At 42.2% G+C, this 23,081-nt stretch overlaps 1 protein-coding gene across 4 annotated transcripts in view; it reads left to right on the forward strand.

Annotated features, from left to right (window-relative positions):
* klc1a (kinesin light chain 1a) overlaps window positions 1–23,081 on the forward strand; it is a 54,460-nt gene that overhangs the window by 20,249 nt on the left and 11,130 nt on the right. For 2 of the 4 annotated variants that reach the window (XM_079527344.1, XM_079527346.1), the window contains exons 5-13: window positions 3,682–3,910; window positions 4,459–4,546; window positions 6,299–6,400; window positions 9,114–9,287; window positions 11,247–11,346; window positions 13,734–13,786; window positions 14,643–14,710; window positions 15,484–15,592; window positions 16,978–17,142. In XM_079527344.1, coding sequence (XP_079383470.1) covers window positions 3,682–3,910; window positions 4,459–4,546; window positions 6,299–6,400; window positions 9,114–9,287; window positions 11,247–11,346; window positions 13,734–13,786; window positions 14,643–14,710; window positions 15,484–15,592; window positions 16,978–17,142 — 1,088 coding nt within the window. Of the gene's footprint in view, window positions 1–3,681; window positions 3,911–4,458; window positions 4,547–6,298; window positions 6,401–9,113; window positions 9,288–11,246; window positions 11,347–13,733; window positions 13,787–14,642; window positions 14,711–15,483; window positions 15,593–16,977; window positions 17,143–22,246; window positions 22,370–23,081 lie in introns of those variants that run through there. The other 2 variants (XM_079527347.1, XM_079527345.1) reach the window with 2 other exon arrangements.

The following is a 23,081-nucleotide window of genomic DNA, read 5'->3' on the forward strand; positions in this document are numbered from 1 at the left end:
TAGAAAAATCTACCTCGTTCTGAATAAAAATGGTGTTGCTTTATCGCCTTGTAGTTAGTATTCGCTATCTGTGTTAATGTACTCATGACACACACGGTTTTGGAAAATGACAAAAACAGCCAAATTAATCACACAAAGATGCTCCTGGTGTTTAAGGACATTTAGTTGTTGTCTTTAGGGAAACAAATCAAAAAGTGTTATCTGGATTTGAGCCTTGATATGGAAATGAAACTTGGCTTTTACTGTGCTACTGTACAAGAAACATTCAGTAGACCATATCCCTGGTTAGAGATGAGCACTTATGTTCAAAAACCAGGCAGAACAGTGACAACATCAAATACTTTGTAGCTGCAAGCTACACTCTACTTTATGGCTTTATTATAATCCTTCCATACTACAGTATAACAAACAAATGTCACCCATATGATTCTAAATATACAACTGACTGATTTTGGCCACTCAAAATGTTCATTCTTTGTCCATTTTTAAACACATGAAAAGGGCCTTATTGCAGTTCCCTGTGCCAAGAAACACTGTCTGTGGCCATGAGCGTAGGTAGAGACATACTATTCTGGAGGTGTGTGGTTTTGAACACCTGGTGTTACTTCCTGTATGGTGGTCAGTGAGGAATACTCCTCCTGTGGTACAGACCCCACTAGACCTCACACAGGGTAAATATAGAACCTCAGGCCTTTAATAAGAAACCCAATAGCCTGGTTTCAACACACACACACACACACACACACACACACACACACACACACACACACACAGGGCTGAAATTATAAACTATTTTATGGGCAAACATTATTTGCTAACCTTTTCAATTAATCAAATAATTGAGAAGCATCATGTAGTGGTGCCATGTAAAAAATAAAATTGTTCAATTCTATGAATTAGCTCGATGATTTAACTGTTCCACAGCATCACATATACACACACAGACAGATAGGCAGGCAGGCAGACAGACAGCAACATATGCAGTTGTACAGACACCAAAACTGACACCAACACAGACAGACAGACAGCAACACATGCAGTTGCAGTGATGTAAATAGGTTTTCAATGTAATGAGTCCCAGGATGCAGGGATGGTCTTTTAGATGAGTCCCAGGGACATTTTATGAGTCCCACTTCGACATATTTAGCCATTTTTACAAATTGCAGCATTTAACTCCTATTTCATTTTATATGGTTATAATGTGGTTATATTCATGTAGAAAACAGAAGAAATGATTATTATAACTAAAGCTAGCAAAATAAACTAGAATAAAAAACAGTACAGTAGTGCATCCCGTGGATGCAGAGGTTGTTGTTTTATTGCGTCCCTTAATTATAAACTGCGGTTTGGGATGCAGAATGCACCCTATTTTAGTCTCTGCAGTTGTACAGACATCAAGACTGACACCAACTCATACTGTAGAGACAGACAGACAGACAACAAGTTATGGAAAGAATTCTAGTCATGTTGACCCCATTCATTCTATACAGAAGCCAGTAAACCTGCATAGATTCTAGATTGAAAGATTGTATTTGTCACATGCTCATACAAGCACTGTATGTGCAGTGAAATGTTGGTGTGACAGACTCTGCCTCACTGTGCTAACATTGTCCAATAAATATAATACAAGTATGCATTATTGTTAAATGCACATTATATTCATCAGCACTTATTCCGCTCAGCCCCTTGTTATTGGTTGCACAGATTATGTTAACACATTAACTTCCATTGACCCTCCTTTGGACGTCAGACCAAGTCCAATCCAGTTTTCAGTGATTACGCTAAAGATTGCTCTTCGCCAACGTATGAATGGTTCTAGATAATTTCATCCTTTATCTGGTTTGGTAAAACTCCTAGAATAGCTAGGCCACATCTGTGCAAAAGTAAGAACGAAGGAGGATTTGGACTTCCTCAATTCCGGTTATACTATATGGCGGCCCATTTAAACTTTTTTTTATCTATGGTATGACTGCTATCCTGGATGTAATCTGGAGAATATGCCTTCATGGCTTAGTATCGAGCATTCATCCTGTTCTGGGTCGTGTCTTCCTGCATTACTTAATAGTCCTATTAAGATCAAGAAAAGTACTTATGGACATAACCCCATAATTCAAAATTCTCTGAAAGTATGGTCTCAGATCTTAGCATTGACAAAGGCTCCTAAAATGTATTTGGATTCTCCTATATGTTCCAATCCAGCTTTTCAGCCAGGATTGGCGGACCCGGTTTTTATGTCATGGAAGGGAAAGGGTATTGTGAACTTACGAAATGTATACTTTAATCAAGGTCGTGGTCAAGGTTATCTTGCCTCTTTCCAACAGTTGCGAGAATCCTTCCAGCTCCCATCATCGCATTTCTTCCGTTACTTGCAATTGAGACATTTTCTTAGAACACATATCCCACAGTATGAACAACAACCCAGTCATCCAGTTTTGGACAGTTTCTTCAACATTGAGCCCTTTGAAAAAGGTGCAGTCTCTCAATTTTATGACACCTTACAGGCCGTGGTTAGCCCATCATCACGCTTGTTTAAGGACAATTGGCAAAGAGAATTGGGCATAGAGATTTCAGATGGAGTATGGGAGGACTGTATCGCCAACATTCACCATAGCTCTATCAATGTTAGGCACTCTCTGATTCAATTTAAGATTGTTCATAGGCTGCACTATTCCCCAACTAAATTAAACAAAATCTTTAAGGATTCTTCTCCCATGTGTGGAAAGTGTTTAACAGAACAAGGGACTCTGTCTCATCAATTTCTTCAATGTCATAAATTGCAAAGTTTCTGGAGTAAAATTTTTGATTTCTTGGCTAAAGCATATAAAAGAGACTTCCCCCCGGCACCGCTAGTTGCACTCTTCGGTGTGGTGGAACCAGATCAGGTTCAAAACAAATATGAGGCACGGGCCATTTCGCTCGCTACACTGCTAGCTAGGAAGTTAATACTACAGGCCTGGAAGTCGGATAAGGGAGCTGGGAGGAGTGCTGCATTTGGAGAAAATTAGATTTACTCTGTCGAAAAGGGAACCCTTATTTCAAAGAATCTGGTCACCCATTATTGAGATGCTTGTGTTGGACTGAAGTGATTGAAACGATATTGTTCTGCCCCGTAATGTCATCTAATTACTGTAAATGTTTTTTAGATTGTGTTGTGATGTTTCTGTCCTCAGAGTGCGGTGTAGTCATCAGCCATGTCGGTTATTATTTTATTGTTTTTGTCTTTTTCTTTGACGGTTATGTTTTGTCTCTTTTTATTGTAAGTCTTGTTTTGTTTATATGTTTCTGCTATTTTTTTGACCAATCTGTAACTGTAATTACTGAAATGCCTGTATACAAAAAAATCATAATAAACAGATGTTTAAAAAAAATGAATGGTTCTAGGTTGCCAGGTGACTGATACAACCGAAAATGATCCTTCAAATACAAAAGGTCGAGAATCACTCGTGGTTAAGCCCGTCTCTCTCGGCCTGGGCCACGGCTGAGCGGTCCAGGCACCTAGGCCGGCAATCCGGCCTGACCGCGTGCCGTGGGTTCGAGTCCAGAGCCCGTTGGCCTTTGCCGCGTGTCTTCCCCCCCATCGCTCTCCCCCTTTCCTGTCGCATTACTGTACCCCAAAAAAGCCATAAAAAATATCTTACAAAATAAATAAAAGCCTGTCTCTCTCTTGTCTACTCTCTACAGTCCAACAGCCTCACGGCAGTGCTGCTGCCGCCATGGCCCAGCAGGGAGGCTATGAGATCCCAGCCCGCCTCAGGACCCTCCACAACCTGGTGATCCAGTACGCATCCCAGGGCCGCTACGAGGTGGCTGTGCCCCTCTGTAAACAGGCCCTGGAGGACCTGGAGAAGACTTCGGGGCATGACCACCCAGATGTGGCCACTATGTTGAATATTCTGGCCCTGGTCTACAGGTACAGACAGGAAGTTGTTTTACAACAAAACATTTAACATATTATATGCAATAATCATGTAATTCATAGATATTTGGGCACTGGACTGAAATGTGTCCATATTGTCTTCTAATGTTTTTCTGGTAATATTTATTAAGTTTAAGGTACATTTTTGCTATGGCTGTAACAATGTCTAAAAGTGGATTATAATATGTGAAAATAATCTAAAGCTTGGCCCCACTGTCCCCTTCTCCACACAGTCAATTTAAAAACACTGTCACCTAGACTATTAACCATTTAAGCATATACATACTATACATTGTCATACGGCTAAAATAGCTGACCTACAAGCTCACACCCAGCTTTTAGATCCGGTATTTTAGGTACTTGTGTAAATGATGTGAAACATTGTAACTGATACTGTAAGAACAATATTACGACATTACAATATTTTGATAAAAAAAAAAAAAGGTTTCAGGGTTTTGTTCCATATTCCATCCATGCTGGAGTGTGTTTGATAACGTGTGTCCAGGTGTACTATATGAAGTGTATGTCTGTGTGTGTCTCAGGGACCAGAACAAATACAAGGAGGCAGCCAACCTACTGAACGATGCTCTGGCCATCAGAGAGAAGACTCTGGGAAGAGACCACCCAGCAGTAAGCACTTCTTATGTGTATTACATGAAACTTCACCACATGAACCCTAGTGTCCCTATTCTGACATGCAAGCTTCTAAATTGGCTATTTTTGGCAAAGAGATTGCGTGTAAAGGAAAACAAGAAATTATGACATAGTTACAATTGAATTGAATTGAAACAAGCGTCTCCGTTGTTTCCCCCCCATATTATTATTATTATTATTATTTTTGTAACGCGTATGTTTCGTCACAACCTCACGGCCGTTGTTTGCGTTCGTTTCCAACGTAGTTGGTTCGTGGTTCAGTAACTGTGTTTTGTTGTCTTTCCTGCTGTCCATGCAGAACTAGCACATAACATTAGCAGCTGTTGTCGCTTCGAGCTGCGGTGCGGTCTAGAGTCAGTGGCTGCGGTGCGGTGTTGCCAGACTTGTGCGGGGCAGGGCTTAGGAGGCGGCCAATCATGAGTCATGACTAGGTCGCTACTACGTGATTGGCTACACGAGTGGTGCAGACTCCCATTGGCTTAGGCGGCGTTTCAGGCTATACCATTGGCTTAGGGGGCAGTCAATCATGACTAGGTCGCTAATAAAAACGGGCCTGTTGTATGTCAGGTTTCACCTGACAAAAAGACCACCACTCCGTCAATGGTCAAAGTGGTATAATCTCTCAGTATAAAATATCCCCATTGAGCAAGTATAAAATTATATATGTTGTCGGTTAATAATTATATGTTCTTAACTTCTTATGTTATGTCATATTATGTTCTTCCTGGTCGATCTCTTGATTATTTCAGTCGTCGACCGGGGCGGGCCCCCGGCCCACGCAACCATGCCCTCCCAAACCCCTCTGCTGCCCATCTGTCCAACTCGGATATGGGACTTGGTATGAAAAATGTCAGGGACCTCTGGGTTCAATCATCTGGTGTCCAGATTGTCAGGGACATAGTTGGATTTAACTGTTTTAACTCTGACAGGCCTGTGTCTCCGCCCCCTGGACCCTCATCACTTCCTTTTGGGTGGAGCTGAGGTTAGGCTCCTCCCCCTCCCTACCCCCTATCCTATCACCAGGCCTTTCTCTCTGTGAGGAAGTGATTTTCTTTTCCCCGTCTTTGATTTTATGATCATGAATTCCTGCTTTCTTTGACACAATGCCACCAATTCATGATCGGTGATGAGTCACACTTTCTTTGATGTTTGAAATGGTTTATCAAATTTTGAAATCTCCTGTCCCCCCCTCCTACTCTCCGTCTCTCTCTGTCTCCCCCCTCCTCTCTCTCTCTCTCTCTCTCTCTCTCTCTGTCCCCCTCACACTCTTGGATGCGGTGGATATGTGTCACCCCCACTGATTGGTATCAAATTATCTTTTCTACACGCACACACAGAATCACCCCCTGATTCCTCTTTTACTCGTTCACCAGATCAGTGGCACAGCTGTGGTGTCGTGTGGTTCTGTGGTCACAAACACTGCACACACACACACGCATGCAGCACACACACTGCACTGCAATACATGGGTGATGATGATTGCACTCTGGGCTTGAGCAAGCCTTCTATAATTACTAACTCCTGTGTGTGTGTGTGTGTGTGTGTGTGTGTGTGTGTGTGTGTGTGTGTGTGTGTGTGTGTGTGTGTGTGTGTGTGTGTGTGTGTGTGTGTGTGTGTGTGTGTGTGTGTGTGTGTGTGTGTGTGTGTGTGTGTGTGTGTGTGTGTGTGTGTGTGTGTGTGTGTGTGTGTGTGTGTGTGTGTGTGTGTGTGTGTGTGTGTGTTCTCCAGGTGGCTGCCACTCTGAACAACCTGGCTGTACTGTATGGGAAGAGAGGGAAGTACAAGGAAGCTGAGCCACTGTGCAAGAGAGCTCTGGAGATCAGAGAGAAGGTAAATTACATTTTGAGCCATATCTTTACCTAGTTCCTCTGTTGTTCTGGCCTGTACAGTCCAGGAGAGCAGAACCAAGCAACAGCGAAGGAAACCACTTAATTTCTTATTTCCATTGTTATAACTTGACAAGTTGTGTCCTGAGGCCCCAGTACCCCATTCCCATCACTGTCCAAGTAACTCCCGTCATTGTTCATGGAAGATGTCTGACTTTGGAGGATTTTAAGGAGGATTCATTATTTTGGCTTGTCCATATAAAACTGCTCTGCTCAGCAGTCCTAGAAGTGGAGAAATGTCTCTTTTTATTAATCCTTTATTTGTCACTCTGGGGTGGGTGGCTTATTCTAGCCACCCACCTCTGTCTCTTTTTTCCTACTGTCACTCCTGTGAGAATGAGCTGTGAACTCTGGTTTAGCTGAGGCGGTTTTGTACTTTATGCTCCTTAAGTTCTTGCATAAGCTGAAAGATTTGCCACCAAGCTCTTTGCTGACAGGCGAGGAGGGATCGGGGGATGAAGACCCACAGTCGCTGAATCATGAGGATTTTTCTCCCCAGAGTTTGGTCTTTTTATAGCAAGCTCTTATTTCTAAGCTTGTAGGTGCAGAGTTGATCCGGGGTGCACAATAAAATCCTCTGTATCAAATCGACCCTTACAAGTCTATTCCATTTGGTTCCATTTGTACACTGACTTTTCAATGCATCTTTTAACACTGAGGATTTTACTGTGTGGAGATGGAAAAAAATTAAGTGAGGCTCCGCACACTCTCATCTGTGCACAATCAGGCATTTATTGCGAGCTTTCGGTCTGTTGACCTTCTTCAGTCATAATCAAAACCGTATTTTGATTATGCCTCCTATATTCAGCTATTAGTGTAGATTTTCATCTTAACAAACATTAAATTCCCATTGACAATGAATGGAGGTTTTACGTCCTAGTGTCTGAGCAAGTAGGCATAGTTTGTATTTTACATCATGATGATGTATGATGATAAGAGCGCCCCTCACTTCACACAGGTGTGATTTTTCATTTCTGTACCTTTGTGACTCCAGCACATCAACTACATCTATCGGTAGATGAGCGGTGGCTTTTTTTGTACATTTTTGTGGAGAAGGGATATGGAAGGTGTTTAAGGTGTCATGTCATCTTCCAGGTTTTTTTCCAAATTCTGCTGAACTTAGAGACACCTTTTCAGTGAATTCATAAATCCTCTGCCAGCAAGTTGCTGCTATATAATACTTCTCCATACAGTTTTTAATGCACGATTCATCCAAAGTTCTAAACCAGGCTTAACCTGAATGTTGTACATTCAATCCTACACTCGAAGAAATAAGAATAAAAAAATAAAACATCTGTGTGCACTGTGCAGATGCTTTTCATCTTTTATTTTGTAAGAGGAAAAACTCAGCAGCTGTGACTTCTGGAGCATCTTTCCCATCAATAAACCAAGATCAGTACCAATACAATACCAGCGGCTTTCTGTGGGGCATATGGTAATCTATTCCTGCTTTTGACAGCCAGCTGTTGGATTATGTTCGCTATTAGCTCCGAGAAGAGGTTCCGTGTCAGGATATGTGCCTAAAGTAAAAAGTTTGAAGCGGGTTGAAACAACTGCTTACATGGCTTATGAAGTCATCCAGTGTCATGTTTTCCCAATGCAAGCTTGCGTCCACATGCAGTACGCACATGTGGACGGGGGTTGACTTGCCTTGACTAAGCTACTTAAGCCTGATTTAAGCGTTGTTTCACCCCGCTCAAATTTTTACTTTTCACTAAAAATTCTAACATCTGTAGCTCTCTTTACTTTTTGGATACGATACTGCGAAAAGGGTTTTCTACACTGCAGTTGGACGGGCTCTAGCCATTTCAACCTATGCAGGGATACACGGAACCTCTTCTCTTCTCGGAGCTAACAGCGGAGGGTGAGGTTCCAAACGGGGCTGCCCTACTACAGATGTGTGTCACTAATGATGTGTTCACATTAGCAGCAACAAAGTGGCAGGCTACAAGTCCTTTCAGTGGAACGTGTTGCCACATGCCCCTTTTCCTGTGAGATCAGATTACCAGACCTATGCCTCTGCGTTTGTTTGTTGAGATGTAATAATTTAATCTGGCAGGTCAATAGTCCAAACCTCTGGCACAGGTCAAAAGCGGTCATTCTGTGTAGGTCAGTGGGTAGCACATGATGGTACCCTTCCCGTTGATGGTGTCAGGGGTTCAATATCCGCTGGGGCAGTCTGTGCTAAAAATACCTGTGCTGTTGGTGGGATTGGTGCAGGGATGAATATGTTGCTGTAAGGTCATTTTAACCACTTTCAACTTGGTATACCTATGCAATTATAGGTGACATTTTTACAAATTATTTGCAGAAAAGTAGCACATCTCTTTTTCTCATTCAAATTCTCACCAATAGCCTAGGCCTATATGTTGAATCATTTATATTCCGTATTCTGCCAGTGTAGTACAACGACGACCACGTTTACAAAGTTTGCTGTACTGTAAGTGGCTAAGGGAAAGTGTTTTTGCCGTCTGAGTTTAACATACATTCAACAATTGTCTTTGTTAGGCAGTGTCCCAACATCCGTTTTGTTTTTATGTGGATGTTGTTTCAACCCAATGTCTACCACTAAACACTGGTACTGGTAGCCATATTGTTTTAAACCAGCCTGTTACCCTCCCACTCTAATAACTCTTCCTTCCTTCCTTCTACCTCAGGTGTTGGGGAAGGACCACCCTGATGTAGCCAAGCAGCTGAACAACCTGGCCTTGCTGTGTCAGAACCAGGGCAAGTATGAGGAGGTGGAATATTACTACAGGAGAGCCCTGGAGATCTACCAGACCAAACTGGGCCCTGACGACCCCAACGTGGCCAAGACCAAAAACAACCTGGTGAGGAGGAGGCACATGTCGAGATCCACTAATAGCACAAGCAAGTTATATGGTAGAGAATGGCATTTAAAACCACTTTAAACATAGTGGCCCTAGTTTCCTGGCATGCGACTTTCATTCCAATAAGTATATAAGTGGTTTTGTTTTATATTACTCTTGCTATTACACAATGCTAATACTGGTAGTGAGTGACACTTCTAAAAAATCTGTTATTTGCATAACATCATGCATTGAATGAAACTCAACAGTGGACAATATATAATTGCAGTGATGCAGTAATTAAACAGTAGCAGTGTTTGTGGTGTGGCTGATGGCTGATTTTAAGCAGTCACACCTTGCCGAGTTGAATGTACATACAGCCACTATCCCCATACACACTCTGGAGAGAGCCTTTGTCTTGACAGCAATTCCATCTGCTCTTATGGCTTGTAAAAATCTTGCCCTTTTCCTACAATAAAGTGTAGGCTTCTGGTCTCTGAGAGGGAGGGGAGTGAGGGTTTAGCTGGTCCCTCTGGGGAGGTGTGCAGGACAGTGGTGTTGGAGGCGTTTTATTATTTTAGGTATAACAACCCTGTTTTGGAGTCAGTTTGTTAGGTATGTTAAGTCTGGTCTTCTGCATTTTCTTTTTTGTGGCCTTCGTGGGTGGCACCCACTGTGCCACCGGGAAATGGGTCAGTGTCATTCTGGATGAACCAAAGGGCAAGAACCATTAATGGTGCAGGAAAAATGCTACTTCACCTGCCAGGAAAACTCCTGTGCCTCTACGCCAGAAACCGCTGATGCAGCTACCTCCAAGATACTTGAGTGACTCCAAAAACAGTAAACAGATGCTAGCAAGCCTTAGCTACCTGTCTTTCTGAAAAGTGTAGCACAACGTTACTACCAGCCACCTCTGTGGCTCGGGTTATCCGACACAGTCAAGTGGGTCAAGTAGATGCTTGAACAAATGTATTGTACTAGAGAGCGGTCAAGCTGTTACAATCCAGAGCATTGATTAGATTGCCGCACAACTGGTCACTTTCAGTCTCTTCATTTTGTTTGAATGGATAAGGTTGTGCTGCTTAAATCAGCCATGTTGTCTTCCGTTCTGCTCTCTCGAGTCTTAAAAGTTCCTCACCACATGGCAGACTTGTTTTTTTCATTCTCATGTTTATGAGGGCTTTACTTAAGTGGCTTAAGTGGCTGCAGTTGCCAGTGGGTGGCTCATTTTGTACTGACATTATAGAATGGGTGCAGACTAGTGTCTCTAAAATCACACACTCTGAGTTACAAATTGGACAAATGAACACTGAGGATTTTACTGTGAAGATAAATAGTGGCAGTTATTATAAAGCACTGCACAGTACATTTCTGAAAGTATTATAAATGAGATGTTTTGCCTTAAGCAGTTAAAAATACTTCAGCAGTAGTGTATGCAAGGACATTAAGAACAGAGTACAATACAAGATTCTATCTTATCTATCTGTTGAACTACAGCACCTACTGTATGAATAGAATGGAGAAGAGAATATAGTATATGGAGAACAATCAAAAATGTAAGGGCCACACAAGGTGGACACTTTCTTTGGGTCTCACCATGGGATACAAAATTAATAAAATACTACAGACTCTTTGTACCAAACACACTTTATCTCAGTATGGTAGCATTAGCATGTATAGGGCTATACATTTTGTAAACCACAACACAAGTAGATGATTAGGTAACCCCTCTGAAAATAAGGTCAAAGCAGGTGTATAATCTATACATGTACTGTAGGCCCACATTGGTGCCATGCTGTACTTGAAATGAATGTAAGTTGATGAATGGCCTCGCTCTCAACCTGACGCCACTGTTTTAGGCATGTTAAAAGTGAAAATGTTGAAAAATGTACAAGCTCACAGCATGTCACGAAAAATTACAGCAATCTTTTTTTTTTAATGGGGCTTAAGTGGTTAAATGCTGCTGTGTTGTTCTGCCAGGCGTCGTGTTACCTGAAGCAGGGGAAGTTCAAACAGGCAGAGACTCTGTACAAAGAGATACTGACCCGCGCACATGAGAGGGAGTTTGGCTCTGTAGACGGTAAGACACACACACACACACACACACACACACACACACACACACACACACACACACACACACACACACACACACAAACACACACAAACATGCATACACCGAGTGAGTGGGCTGTCCTTGTCCTCAGTGGTCCTCTCTCAACTCCTAATACCATCTGCTCCACACACAAAATGCCACGCTCACACACACATACAGTACAGCACAGACAAGATACTCATTCTCACATACATCCACATAAAATTCCCGCTTTTACACACACACACACACACACACACACACACACACACAAACAGACAAAATACCCACTCTTAGAAAAGCACACACTAAAACACCCACTTACACACAAGCTGTGGATTATGTGAGGAAGTTGTAAACATGCATTCCTAGGCCCACTGCAGGTTGATGTACAGTGCACAGTTTTCACTTTGCTCACTACATAGTCTGTAGAGGAGGAGATGGTCTTATAAACAAAAGTGACCTTTTGCGCTTCAAGCTGTCAGTTCTTTGGCAGACTATCATTATGAGATTTGTACTTTGGAAAAACAGTTCCGCAGAATGTCTTTGCCTCTAGCATAAATTTGTAACAATGAACTCTTTGAACCAGCCAAGATTGATTCAGGATTTGCCACCTGGTGCAGACCAGGCCTATGCAGCCTCTGTGACCTTTATGTTGATGGCCTGTTTGCTAGCTTGCACAATTATTATGCTCGACATGCTACCTGCAGCACTCTGGTCTGTTTAGGTGTCTCCAGATTTGTACATTTGCTAATATTCAACACCTTGGCATTGACCGTTTTCTTGCAGTTACTGACTTGTGAAAAGGTCAAATTTGTTTCATATTTTTTCATTTGATCAGCAGTGAGTGACTACCCTGCTCTGTTAGGCAGGTTCTGACAGGTTAGAGTGAACTGGGTATCATTTTGTCAAATAAATGGTGGAATGATGCATTAAATGCAATAAATTCATCATCTTCCAGTTCGAGGCTAAGCCTGACATCATATGATCCATTTTAACTAGTTTAGCTCGATCAGTGATTATCAAACATTTCCATGCCAAGGACGCCATATCCATCTATCCATCTATCCATCCATCCATCCGGCCGTGGACCTTCATTGTCTCCACCAGGCCGAAGGCATGGGGAGAGAGTATGTTTTGCACTCCGTCCGTGTGTCCGTGTGTGTGTGTGTGTGTCCGTCCGTCCTTCCGTCCGTCTGTTACCAGCTAATCTCCGGCACCGTTAACCCGGTCGATGCCAAACTTTGCACACACACTCCCTGGATGCCAACGATGAACCTCTGCCCCACATTTTCCAGAACGGCCTGTTATAGCGCCACCATGAGGCAGCTTTTCACATGTTTTACCTAAAACTGCACCGATCTGCGTGAAACGTTGCATGCACACTCCCTAGAGGCCAAGGACAAACCTTTGACCTGCATTTTCCGCATCTGCCTTTTATAGCGCCACCAGGAGGCCGACTTTTGTAAAACACATTTTTGGATATTACTCCTCCAGATTCTGTCCAAAAATCTCACAAATCGTTACACAGTATCTCTATGGTCATGTGCGCAAGTCGGATCTGTCCGATATTTCATATTCCATCCTAATTGGCTATAATTGGCTTTCACAGTTTGCAAGATTGCCCCGTTTTCAACAAAAGCCTCAAATCATGAACGCAGCGTGCAATTTACGTGAAATCTTTCACACATTTTCTTACTAGGCTGAGGAATATATCCTACCCTTTTTACATTGGCCTGTTATAGCGCCACCAACAGGTTGATTTTTGCAAAACACATTTTTGGAACAAAATGCCTCAAATCATCCAATTGCCATCAAAGGCGTATGAAGAAATGGTACCCTTTTCACATTGGCCTATTATAGCGCCACCAGGAGGCCACAACCTGACCTGCCCTGGTGGAGACCTGTTCCCCGAGGGGCACTTTTTCTAGTTTCAAATTATTTAGCTGGGGACCCACTAGAACCAGTGAGCTCTTTGAGAACTAGTGAGCTAGTTAATCAAAGATTTATCCAAACCTCTGTTTGTTACAGATGCTCTCTGGTACCAGCAGACTTGACTCATACTGTATAATTTCTATCTTTGTTATAGAGGGCTAAGCAATATAATTTATTTATTTAGTTTTTTTATGAGCAAGGAGGGAAATGCTGGGGGGCTAAGTGGGAGGATGTTACTGTCACAGAAAATCATGAATCTAATACTGTAATTGTATTCAACAATATGCACATAATTGCATATTGTTGAATAGAATATGGTTATTAAAAGAAGCAGTATTTCACTATCAATTTGGCTGTGCATGTTAATGTGTGAAAACCAACTCCCTTGGTATCTCTCTCACACCCTCCCTGTCTCTCCCTGTCCCTCTCTCTTTCAGATGAGAACAAACCAATCTGGATGCATGCTGAAGAGAGAGAGGAGCAGAGCAAGGTGAATGCACATTACACATGAATGCCTATTAAAATATATTATAGTGGAGCAGGATGGTGGGTACAGAGACTGGAATTGGGTGCTTTGCTCAGCTTGGACTACCTTCACAGTTAGCACTGTTTGGCACAAGTGATGATTTCATAACTTTATTTGCATAACACTTTACAAAACTGAGTCTGTTCAATTGATCCATCCAAACATTTGGCTGTTATGATCCTCCAAAACAAACCTGCCAACTTAATATCCCAGACCCAATGTCATTCTGGTCAAGGTCGTAATCCTGAGAAAATGAAGTGTATATTATTCTCAGCAGTCACCATATCAACTGATATAAAACAGTGTTAGACATCTCTAAAGCCTTAGATTAGCAGATCTCTGCTCTTATTACCAGCATCAGTGCTGCTGATGCAGCGAGTCAAGTACCCTTCTCTCCTGGCTAGCAGTCGGTTCACGGTCACAGTTTTTAAAAGGCTTATGGGGTTAGTTTGACTTGTGGAAAGGGAATCATGACCCGGCTATAATCCCTCAACTAAATACCCTTTCATGTCATCTTTGATGGTATTAAACTTCTCACAGCTTGAAATGGACTCATTTGCTTTCTCCTTGTGCCCGAGTCATTGCATAAACTGGGTCCTCGGCTGGATTTAAGTGGAGAAATTTGTGTTAATTTCTTACCTCAATCAGAAGGTCTTTATTGGTCTTTTTCATTTGCACCAAACAAGGCCATTTGACTTGGTTGGTCTCAACTCATTAGTCATTAGAGACAGCAGAATTACAAAAGATTGACAAGAAATGGAATTGGAAGAGAAAAAAGGGAGGATTAGTCATGTTTGTAATGATGCTGCTTGTCCAACAGGGAAAACAGAAGGATGGGTCACCTTTTGGAGAGTATGGAGGCTGGTACAAGGCCTGTAAAGTAGACAGGTGAGCGTTTTCATCTAATAACACAATATTTATTACATCTTCATTCCATTACAGCGTGTGTTGTTTTGGTGTTATTATTTGATCTTGTTTAAGATATCCTCAAGCCAATTTCAAAGCAATTCACTGGTTCTGCTAGTGTGGCAGTAGGCAATAACCTAATTTAATCTAGTATGATTATTCCTTCTCCCATGTTGTTTGGTATGTATTACAATATCTCTCCTCAGGCCTGGCTGCAAATCACTGGTGACATTTTGTTTATTTCACAACTCCTATTTTGTTTAGGACTACCGGTATTTCATTTTTTTTAAAGATGACTACTTGTTATACAGTAATAGAATGTCCTTAATGTCCTCCTGTTTTATGTCCTCATCTAATATTATAATATGAACTTCCAGCACCCCTGGTCATCGTGGTCTGTTGGCCAGTCAGCTAATATCCATAAATGACTGAATGTGTTCAGGCATTAGTTCATTCATCCAACCAACCCATCTGTACAACATACGACGTGTATTGAAAATATCTGATGTTCGGTTTGATTAAAAACATGGACGCCCCTGTTATTGCTGTATATATATACTATTAATTGACAGGTCTCCTTTTCTGATAATTAATTATCCTACACAGTATAATCCTCAGTGTTCATTTAACTCATTTTACCTCAGATTGTACAAATGGAACCAAATGGAGCGGTAAGGTTCCATCTGTACACTCTCAGAGTTAGGATTTGACCATTCCTGCATTATATTGACTTCACTTGTCCTCTGCTGTTCCAGCCCCACCGTAACCACCACCCTGAAGAACCTTGGCGCCCTCTATAGGCGGCAGGGCAAGTTTGAAGCGGCGGAGACACTAGAGGAAGCTGCCATGCGTTCCAGAAAACAGGTGTGGTCACTGGGCAGACCGACTGGTCTTACCACAGGATTCCTAGTCGGGGTTTGGTGGTGAATGTTGCCTGCTTGTTCATGTTGAAGTGAAAGGGATGGACAGAGAGGGTTGTTTTCACTGTGCACCTGTATATGACTAATTGAGAATGCCATTTGAATTAATGTGTCGGATCAGATGAGTGAGATGATAGTGGTTTGCAATGTACCACCTAACTGGCCCAACTGTAACTGCTGTTTAATTAGACAGCTTAAAGGTGCTTTAATTTATATTTATTTGTTTACATAAGTGTTAAATAGCTCTATATTCCCATAGCACTCTTTGCTATAGGGTTTTGGTTCAGTAACATGGGTATCCCTGTCTCTCTAGCTAGTCCTTTAGTAAATAGAATATACATTTTCAGGTCGGGATACCAATATTATCCAATCAGGAGAGGAACTGAGCTGACCAGACACAATTGGAACTGAAACACAAGCTGATAAATGATCGTTGTGGGGTTCTTATAATATTATATTAACCTCATTTTGATGTAGTATTGAGTCTCCAGGTCTCTGTATCATTCCAGCCAGGTACATTTAGTGAATATGAGATTCTCAGACTACTACGTCTTACAGTCGTATGTCCAGCCCCTTGGCCGTATTTTTCCCTTCCTGAATAATTGATTCTTCAGCCAGGGTCATAGGAAACTGTGTGCGTGCGTGCGTGCGTGCGCGTGCGTGCGTGCGTGCGTGCACCACTGTTCCAGGTTTAATTAATCCATTACTGACTGGTCCTGCTTTCCAGACTGTTACTCTCAGAAGTGGAATGCTAGTGAATATTATTATTATGGACCACTACTATGCCTTAAGGACCGATTGGGTTTTATATCATCTACTACGACCTCCTAAGAGCCACAGATGTCTGTCCCTTACAGTCAAGGGTGTGTGTGTGTGTGTGTGTGTGTGTGTGTGTGTGTGTGTGTGTATCGTCAGTTTGGTTTTGCATTTTTTTTGCTCGCAGTGGAAACATGTATTACTAATTACTACTCGAATAGTATGACTAGATGCATATTATATCTATTCATACATTCACTGTACATTGAAATGTACAGTGAATTTAATAAAGGTTTATCTTATTTCAATTTTCAGGTTACTTTAATTGGTACTCATTGCGATCTACTGTACATTGTCTGTCTACGTGTGTGTGTATGCGACGTGTATTTGTGTGTGTTAGGGTCTGGGCACAGTGCACAAGCAGCAGGCCGATGGCCTGCTCTCTTGTATTGAACAGAACTGGTGCTTATTCCTGTCTGTTGTATACTGTGTGTGTCTGTGTCTGTGCATGTCCCTGTATCTGCACGTGTGTGATGCCCTGCACCGCCCGCCGTGAATGATGACACCACGCAGGGACTGGACAACGTGCACAAGCAGCGCGTGGCGGAGGTCCTGAGCGAGCCGGAGGCGCGCGAAAAGCAGCACAGCCGCGAGAGCCTGACTCTCTCCGACACGGTGAAGTACGAGAGCGGCCCAGACGGAGGGGAGGAAGTGAGTATGAGCGTGGAGTGGAACGGGGTGAGTACAGTACACAGCCCTCCTCATACAACATACGGTTACTTCAATTCAGCTCTACACAGCCCTCCTCATACAACATACGGTTACTTCAATTCAGCTCTACACAGCACTCGAGGAAAAAAAGGATACACACGTTAGTGATATAGTCGTATAGATGTAACTATCACACCCACTGAGGGAGCAGTCCACAGTTTGTGTAAATGTGAGAAACCAAGATATGAGAGTGTGTTGCTATTTAACCACACGCATGGCGGTGTCAGAAGGTGAAAAATGCCAATGTACAAGCTCATAACACCTTGCGAGTTTGCAGATGGGCTTTTTTTTGCCACGCAACACTGGTATACGATGGATTATAAATTATTAAGCAAATGACCTAGGCTATTGTTTTTGGGATCATTTCCACATGCCTAAAATAGGGACGCCAGGGTTAATATGGTTATTACTGTAAATTGGAGAGTTTAATGTCCTGGATCTTCCTTGACAGAAACTACATGTGGTCTGGATGATAAACAATTTAGGCTATGTTGTAATCACTATGTGATTTTTCACTAAAATAAATATTTGAATCATTCACTCGTATTGTTGCCAGTTTGACTGGACTGAGGTCAAGTCATGCTTAGATCAGCACTTACCTTCAATGTATTTCATTAGCTCGAGCCTTAAATATGTGCTGATTAAATGTTCATACAGCAGTTCTGTCATGGAGGATACCAAACGTTATATTCTAGCGAGTCAACTGGACGACTGAATTACTGCTATTCCAGACCTGTTAAATGATCACAGATGTCCTTGTACTACAGTACAATCCGTAATGCTGATTGACTGTCATAATTCTCATATCTTCCTACGCTTGTATGTATTTAATGCTGCATGTCATGCTTCTAATCGTAGTCTGATTGACGCTTTACGTTGACATTGATGAACATCAAACATGCAGAGCTGCAAGCCTTCACTTGGCTCTGTTTCACATCTGTGAACCCCTTGCAGAGTATGGCATTTACATACTGCGTTACTGCTTTGTTAGTAGCAGACAATATGTGCCAATTTGACTAACACTGTAATTTCAACTGAACCCTTTGCACGTGCGCACATGCACGCACACGTGCGCGCACACACACACACACAATATATATATATATATATACAGTAGATAGATTTATTACGCTGCCGTTCTGCCTCATTATGGTGTACAGCACAGCTTGATAAGCAACAGCCTCTGCACTAGGCTGCCACCAGACACATGCAGTATGTATATACAGTAATGGCACTAGGACTACACAATGAATCACCCTGACAAGAGGCTGCAATCTCTTATAAATGAAAAATGTTCCACATGTTTCATGTTTCAAACATGTTGTGGTTACACAAAGCAATCTGCACGTTAAAGGATATTTTAATATTTATATTAAAACTGGGCAAGTTCTATTAGGCTACTGTCTCATTCAGCTACATCCAGTATATATTATTGTTTTGTTTTCTCTTTTGAGCACAAAGAATAAATATTGTATGTAGAAAATGCTGTGTTCACAAATTTCACATCTAATGACAAAATTTTGCAGACATATGGCTTCCTTGCAGCCTCTGTTTCCTTTCACTAACGACGTGTAGATGTAGGTCTCTGTAGGCTGCTCACTAACAGAACGTGTAGATGTAGGTCTCTGTAGGCTGTTCACTAACGGAACGTGTAGATGTAGGTCTCTGTAGGCTGCTCACTAACAGAACGTCTAGATGTAGGTCTCTGTAGGCTGCTCACTAACAGAACGTCTAGATGTAGGTCTCTGTAGGCTGCTCACTTTGTTGTTTTCAATAAGGCTGCTTCCATTCAGTACCTGGCCTGCTCCCGTAGCAACAGTAGCCATAGCAGTAGCCGCCGGTCAACCAATCAGCATCTCCTCCCTGTGAGGCTGCCTGTCATAGTGCACAGACACCTACACACACTAAAACAAGAAGATTTATGCAGGAACACACTCCTCTGCCTGCAGCCACTCCATCCTACCAGTAGATTAACAACAGCAAATGTATACATCCTCAAGAAGAATAACTGATTTATAGCAGAAAGACGTGTCGCAAACAAAATCTGCGCATCCATTTTAAATGATATTAATTAAAGTATAAATGATGCTCAAGTCCTCCGCTATGACTCATCAGTCCTCTAACCTCTGTGACTCAACATGGGCTCTGTACTGTACCCCTTCAGTGTCTCCCTGAGACGCATTCATTCCTGTGTGATTTCTGTGTCCATTCAACTGTATCGCTGCGTTCACACTGGCAGATGCAAACGATGCAAAGCTACACAGCATATTATTTGTAGCTTTGTATCTGAAGTTGAAACCAGCTCAACGTTTTTGTAGGTTTTGCAGCAGCTACAGACGTTGGATGCATTTTTGCATCTTCATGTCGCTGGCTTCCATTGACGATGAATGGTAGACCGTATCTTTGCATCTGCCCGTGTGAACACACCATAAGTTTATGCCTCTCCTTTTCCATGCGTTATGTTGTGTGTGCAAAATGTGAATGTTGCTATGTGTGTGACCTGTATGCAGTTGTTGCTGTCAGAGAGGCACATGATTGATGTACATGAGTGACTCAATGTTGTGCTGCTCTACACTTGTCTTTAGCCTGATTTTATAGTTATTTGCGTGCCAGTGTCATGTGCTGAAAATTGTCATTCTGTTTCCGGCGCACAACACTGGAGCATAACGAAGCATAAATCAAGCTTTTGCTTTGCATGTTTTGTACTGTAGCTTCTTGTCAGCAGCCAGCCGTCACTATCTGCATCCTCCCTTGACTCCTGTGTGCGTGCGCATGCTTTGTGTTGTTGATGTATTGGTGCTAACAATGGTTCTTTAGAGACAGACAGTGTCTCTCCAACAGAGGCCTTCTCCTGTCCAGAAACACCCCCTAGTGGTGAAGTGTAGTCATGAGTCCATTGTTTAGTTGATTTTTGCAGACTGTCTGAAACATTTAATTTTAGAATAGAATACAAGATACAATAAATACACAGATACCACTAAACGGCATAGAACCAGACAGATGTGGACAACATCCACATGCATTTTTATTTTTAACATTTCATGTATAACATCACATGTACAACAGATCACATTATGAGGCGTTTGTGGACATGTCCATCTTCCCGCTCTTCTGATTTTCCTTCTCCTGCCTCCGTTTGTGTTTTCCTGTCATCGTCTCAGTGTGATTTGGGTTTTTGGGAGCATTCTAACTTGACTGAGTGAGACTCAAGGCCGACTGGTCTGTGGAAACTCTAAGGGCCTCACACAGGAAATAGAACAAATATTATTTTTTTATAGGAACCAAAGTAGGCTAGAAGAGACAACCAGAGCCCATTGGCTCTACATTGAAGTATTATTGCTATGAGTCTCTTTCTGAGATCACTGAACTGTTTTTAGGTGCATTACAGATTAAATCAGAATGAGAGGTTTTTATGACTCGGCATGAGAATACATTGTCTTGTGGTGGTTTGGTAAAAATCTGGAAAACATGATATGTTGATATGTTATTTATCACGGTTCAAATTCTACGGACTTACTCCCTGTTTCACTCCCCACTCAACGTATTTTAGCACGTATCCCCAATGGCAACTACAAATTCGGCTCCTGTTCTCAATGTAACAGCAGAGTGCACACATAAATGCCATAAGGTTAAAGGACAACTTTAGTTTTTTTCAACCAAGGTTCATGTTTTAGGTTGTTATTAGAGAAAGTAAAAGATGAGTCTTAATTGTTTTTCATTTGCTGCTTTCTTTTGTTTTAGGGATTTTAGCTTTTTTTGACAGGGGGCGGGGGCATTCGAACATGGGGCTAAATATGTATTTCTTTACAAAATTGTATAGCGATTTCTTTTTGTATTATTTACTATAGTCCTACACGACCCCAATAAATTACATCTGGCCACAAAAGATCACAGGATCTACTGAATGTGAAGGTAGCCTACTGGGGGGAAGCCACACTGTGTGTCCTATGCTCAATATGTCAGTTTGACACATTCAGTAGATCCCGTGATCTTTTGTGACCAGATGTAATTTCTTGGGGTCTAGTAGGACTATAGTAAAGAGTAAAAAAATAAATCGCTATTAAAAAATAGTAAAGAAATACATATTTAGCCCCATGCTCGGATGCCCCCGCCCCCTGTCAAAAACAGCTAAAATCCCTAAAACAAAAGAAAGCAGCAAATGAAAAGAAATGTACGCTCACCTTTTACTTTCTCTAATAACAACCTAAAACATGAACCTTGGTTGAAAAAAACTAAAGTTGTCCTTTAAGCACCCCCATTCTGACAAGCAGTAATTTACTTACTTACATGCCCGTGTGGCATCATGGAATATGTGGGTATGACCTGTTGCCGCACATTTTGTGGAAGTGGAATCCAATCACGCTGTCTCTTCCCTTCATTATATTGGCACAGAAAAAGGCTCTGTGTCCAGAAGAGGGGGACAGATAAGGCTTTCTAGATTCAGTCTCTAAATTCATTGTCCCCATTTGGCCTAAATGTAGACTTTGATCTCAAACCTTAAAAAACAAAAACATTTGTGCCTTGAGATGAAAGATTATCTAACATTGATTAGACTACGTCCGCTACACTGATGCGCAATACAATCCTGAGTAGTGTGTGCTAGATTCAGTGTGGGTAAAAATGTGGATTGTTCTGCAGTGTTGCTGATTTTCTTTTCTTTTCACGTCGTCCCAGCCTGTGCTTGCATTGACGTCACCCCCCTGAGCCCCCTTTCTCTTCATTCCATTGTGTTGTTATTGATGCTGTAGCTGTTTGTGACGTTGGAGAGACACTGTATCTGAAACAGGAAAGATTGGCTTCACTGCTGTTCACCTGAATGCCTTTTGACCATACTTCTCTTTTCTTCCTGTCTTCCCCTCTTCCCTTTGCACCACCTTGTTGTAACTTTCTCCTTTCCTCCTCCTCTTCCTCAATTGTCCCTTTCACCTTCTCCGCCTGTGTTTGGCTGTCATTTTCTGTCTTTCTTTCTTTCTTTCTTTCTTTCTTTCTTTCTTTCTTTCTTTCTTTCTTTCTTTCTTTCTCCCTCCCTCCCTCCCTCCCTCTGTTCTCTCCCTGTCTGTCTGACCAGCAGGCATAACTCCAGATGCCTTGTTGTGATTCTAAATAAAAAAACTAGTCTGCTGCATGATGGACAACTCACCTGGCCGCCTTGCCCCTGTCCTCCACTGCTCCCCCCCATCTCTCTCTCTCTCTCTCTCTCTCTCTCTCTCTCTCTCTCTCCTCAAACTGATGGGATTCTACGTGCCATCCAGGCAACATTGGGTTGAACCTTCCTTAACCAAGGCCTCATACTACTGCAACCACTGCTTCTACTACTACTACTACTACTACAACTACGGTTATTACCACTATAGCTACCACCTCTCTGTAAATGGGGGTGGGGGCTCAGAGAGAAAGGGATTAGGACCTGCCTGTGTGTCAACCAAATATAATACCTGTTACTTCGCTCCCAGTGTTTCTAAGCACTGTATTCTTTGTGTGTATTTGGGGAATTAGAGGTGTGTGTGTGTGGGTGGGGGGGTTGGCTTATATGCCCTGAATCCAGACTTTTCCAACTTTGTCCTTGAATTATTTGCTTTCAACATGTCCTCCCTTTCGGTCTCCCTCTTGTTTGTTTCAACACTGTGTGCTATGTATGCTATGATACTCTGCCCTCCTATAGGCGGTATTGGGACCAGGGGAAAGTGGCTTGTGTGTGTGTGTCTCAAACTCTCAAAACAAAGCTTGATGTTTTCTTATGCCTGATTTATACTTATTTGCACGGTGCAGAGTGACATGCTGTGAGCTTGTAGATCAGCTATTTTCAGTGCGAGACACAATGTGCAACCAAGTATAAATCAGACTTAACATTTTCCTCTCCTACACTATCCTTATACACTCTTCCTCACATTATGGCTTTGTCTCTT

This window comes from Electrona antarctica (assembly GCF_951216825.1).
Source record: "Electrona antarctica genome assembly, chromosome: 18".
Lineage (NCBI taxonomy): Eukaryota > Metazoa > Chordata > Actinopteri > Myctophiformes > Myctophidae > Electrona > Electrona antarctica.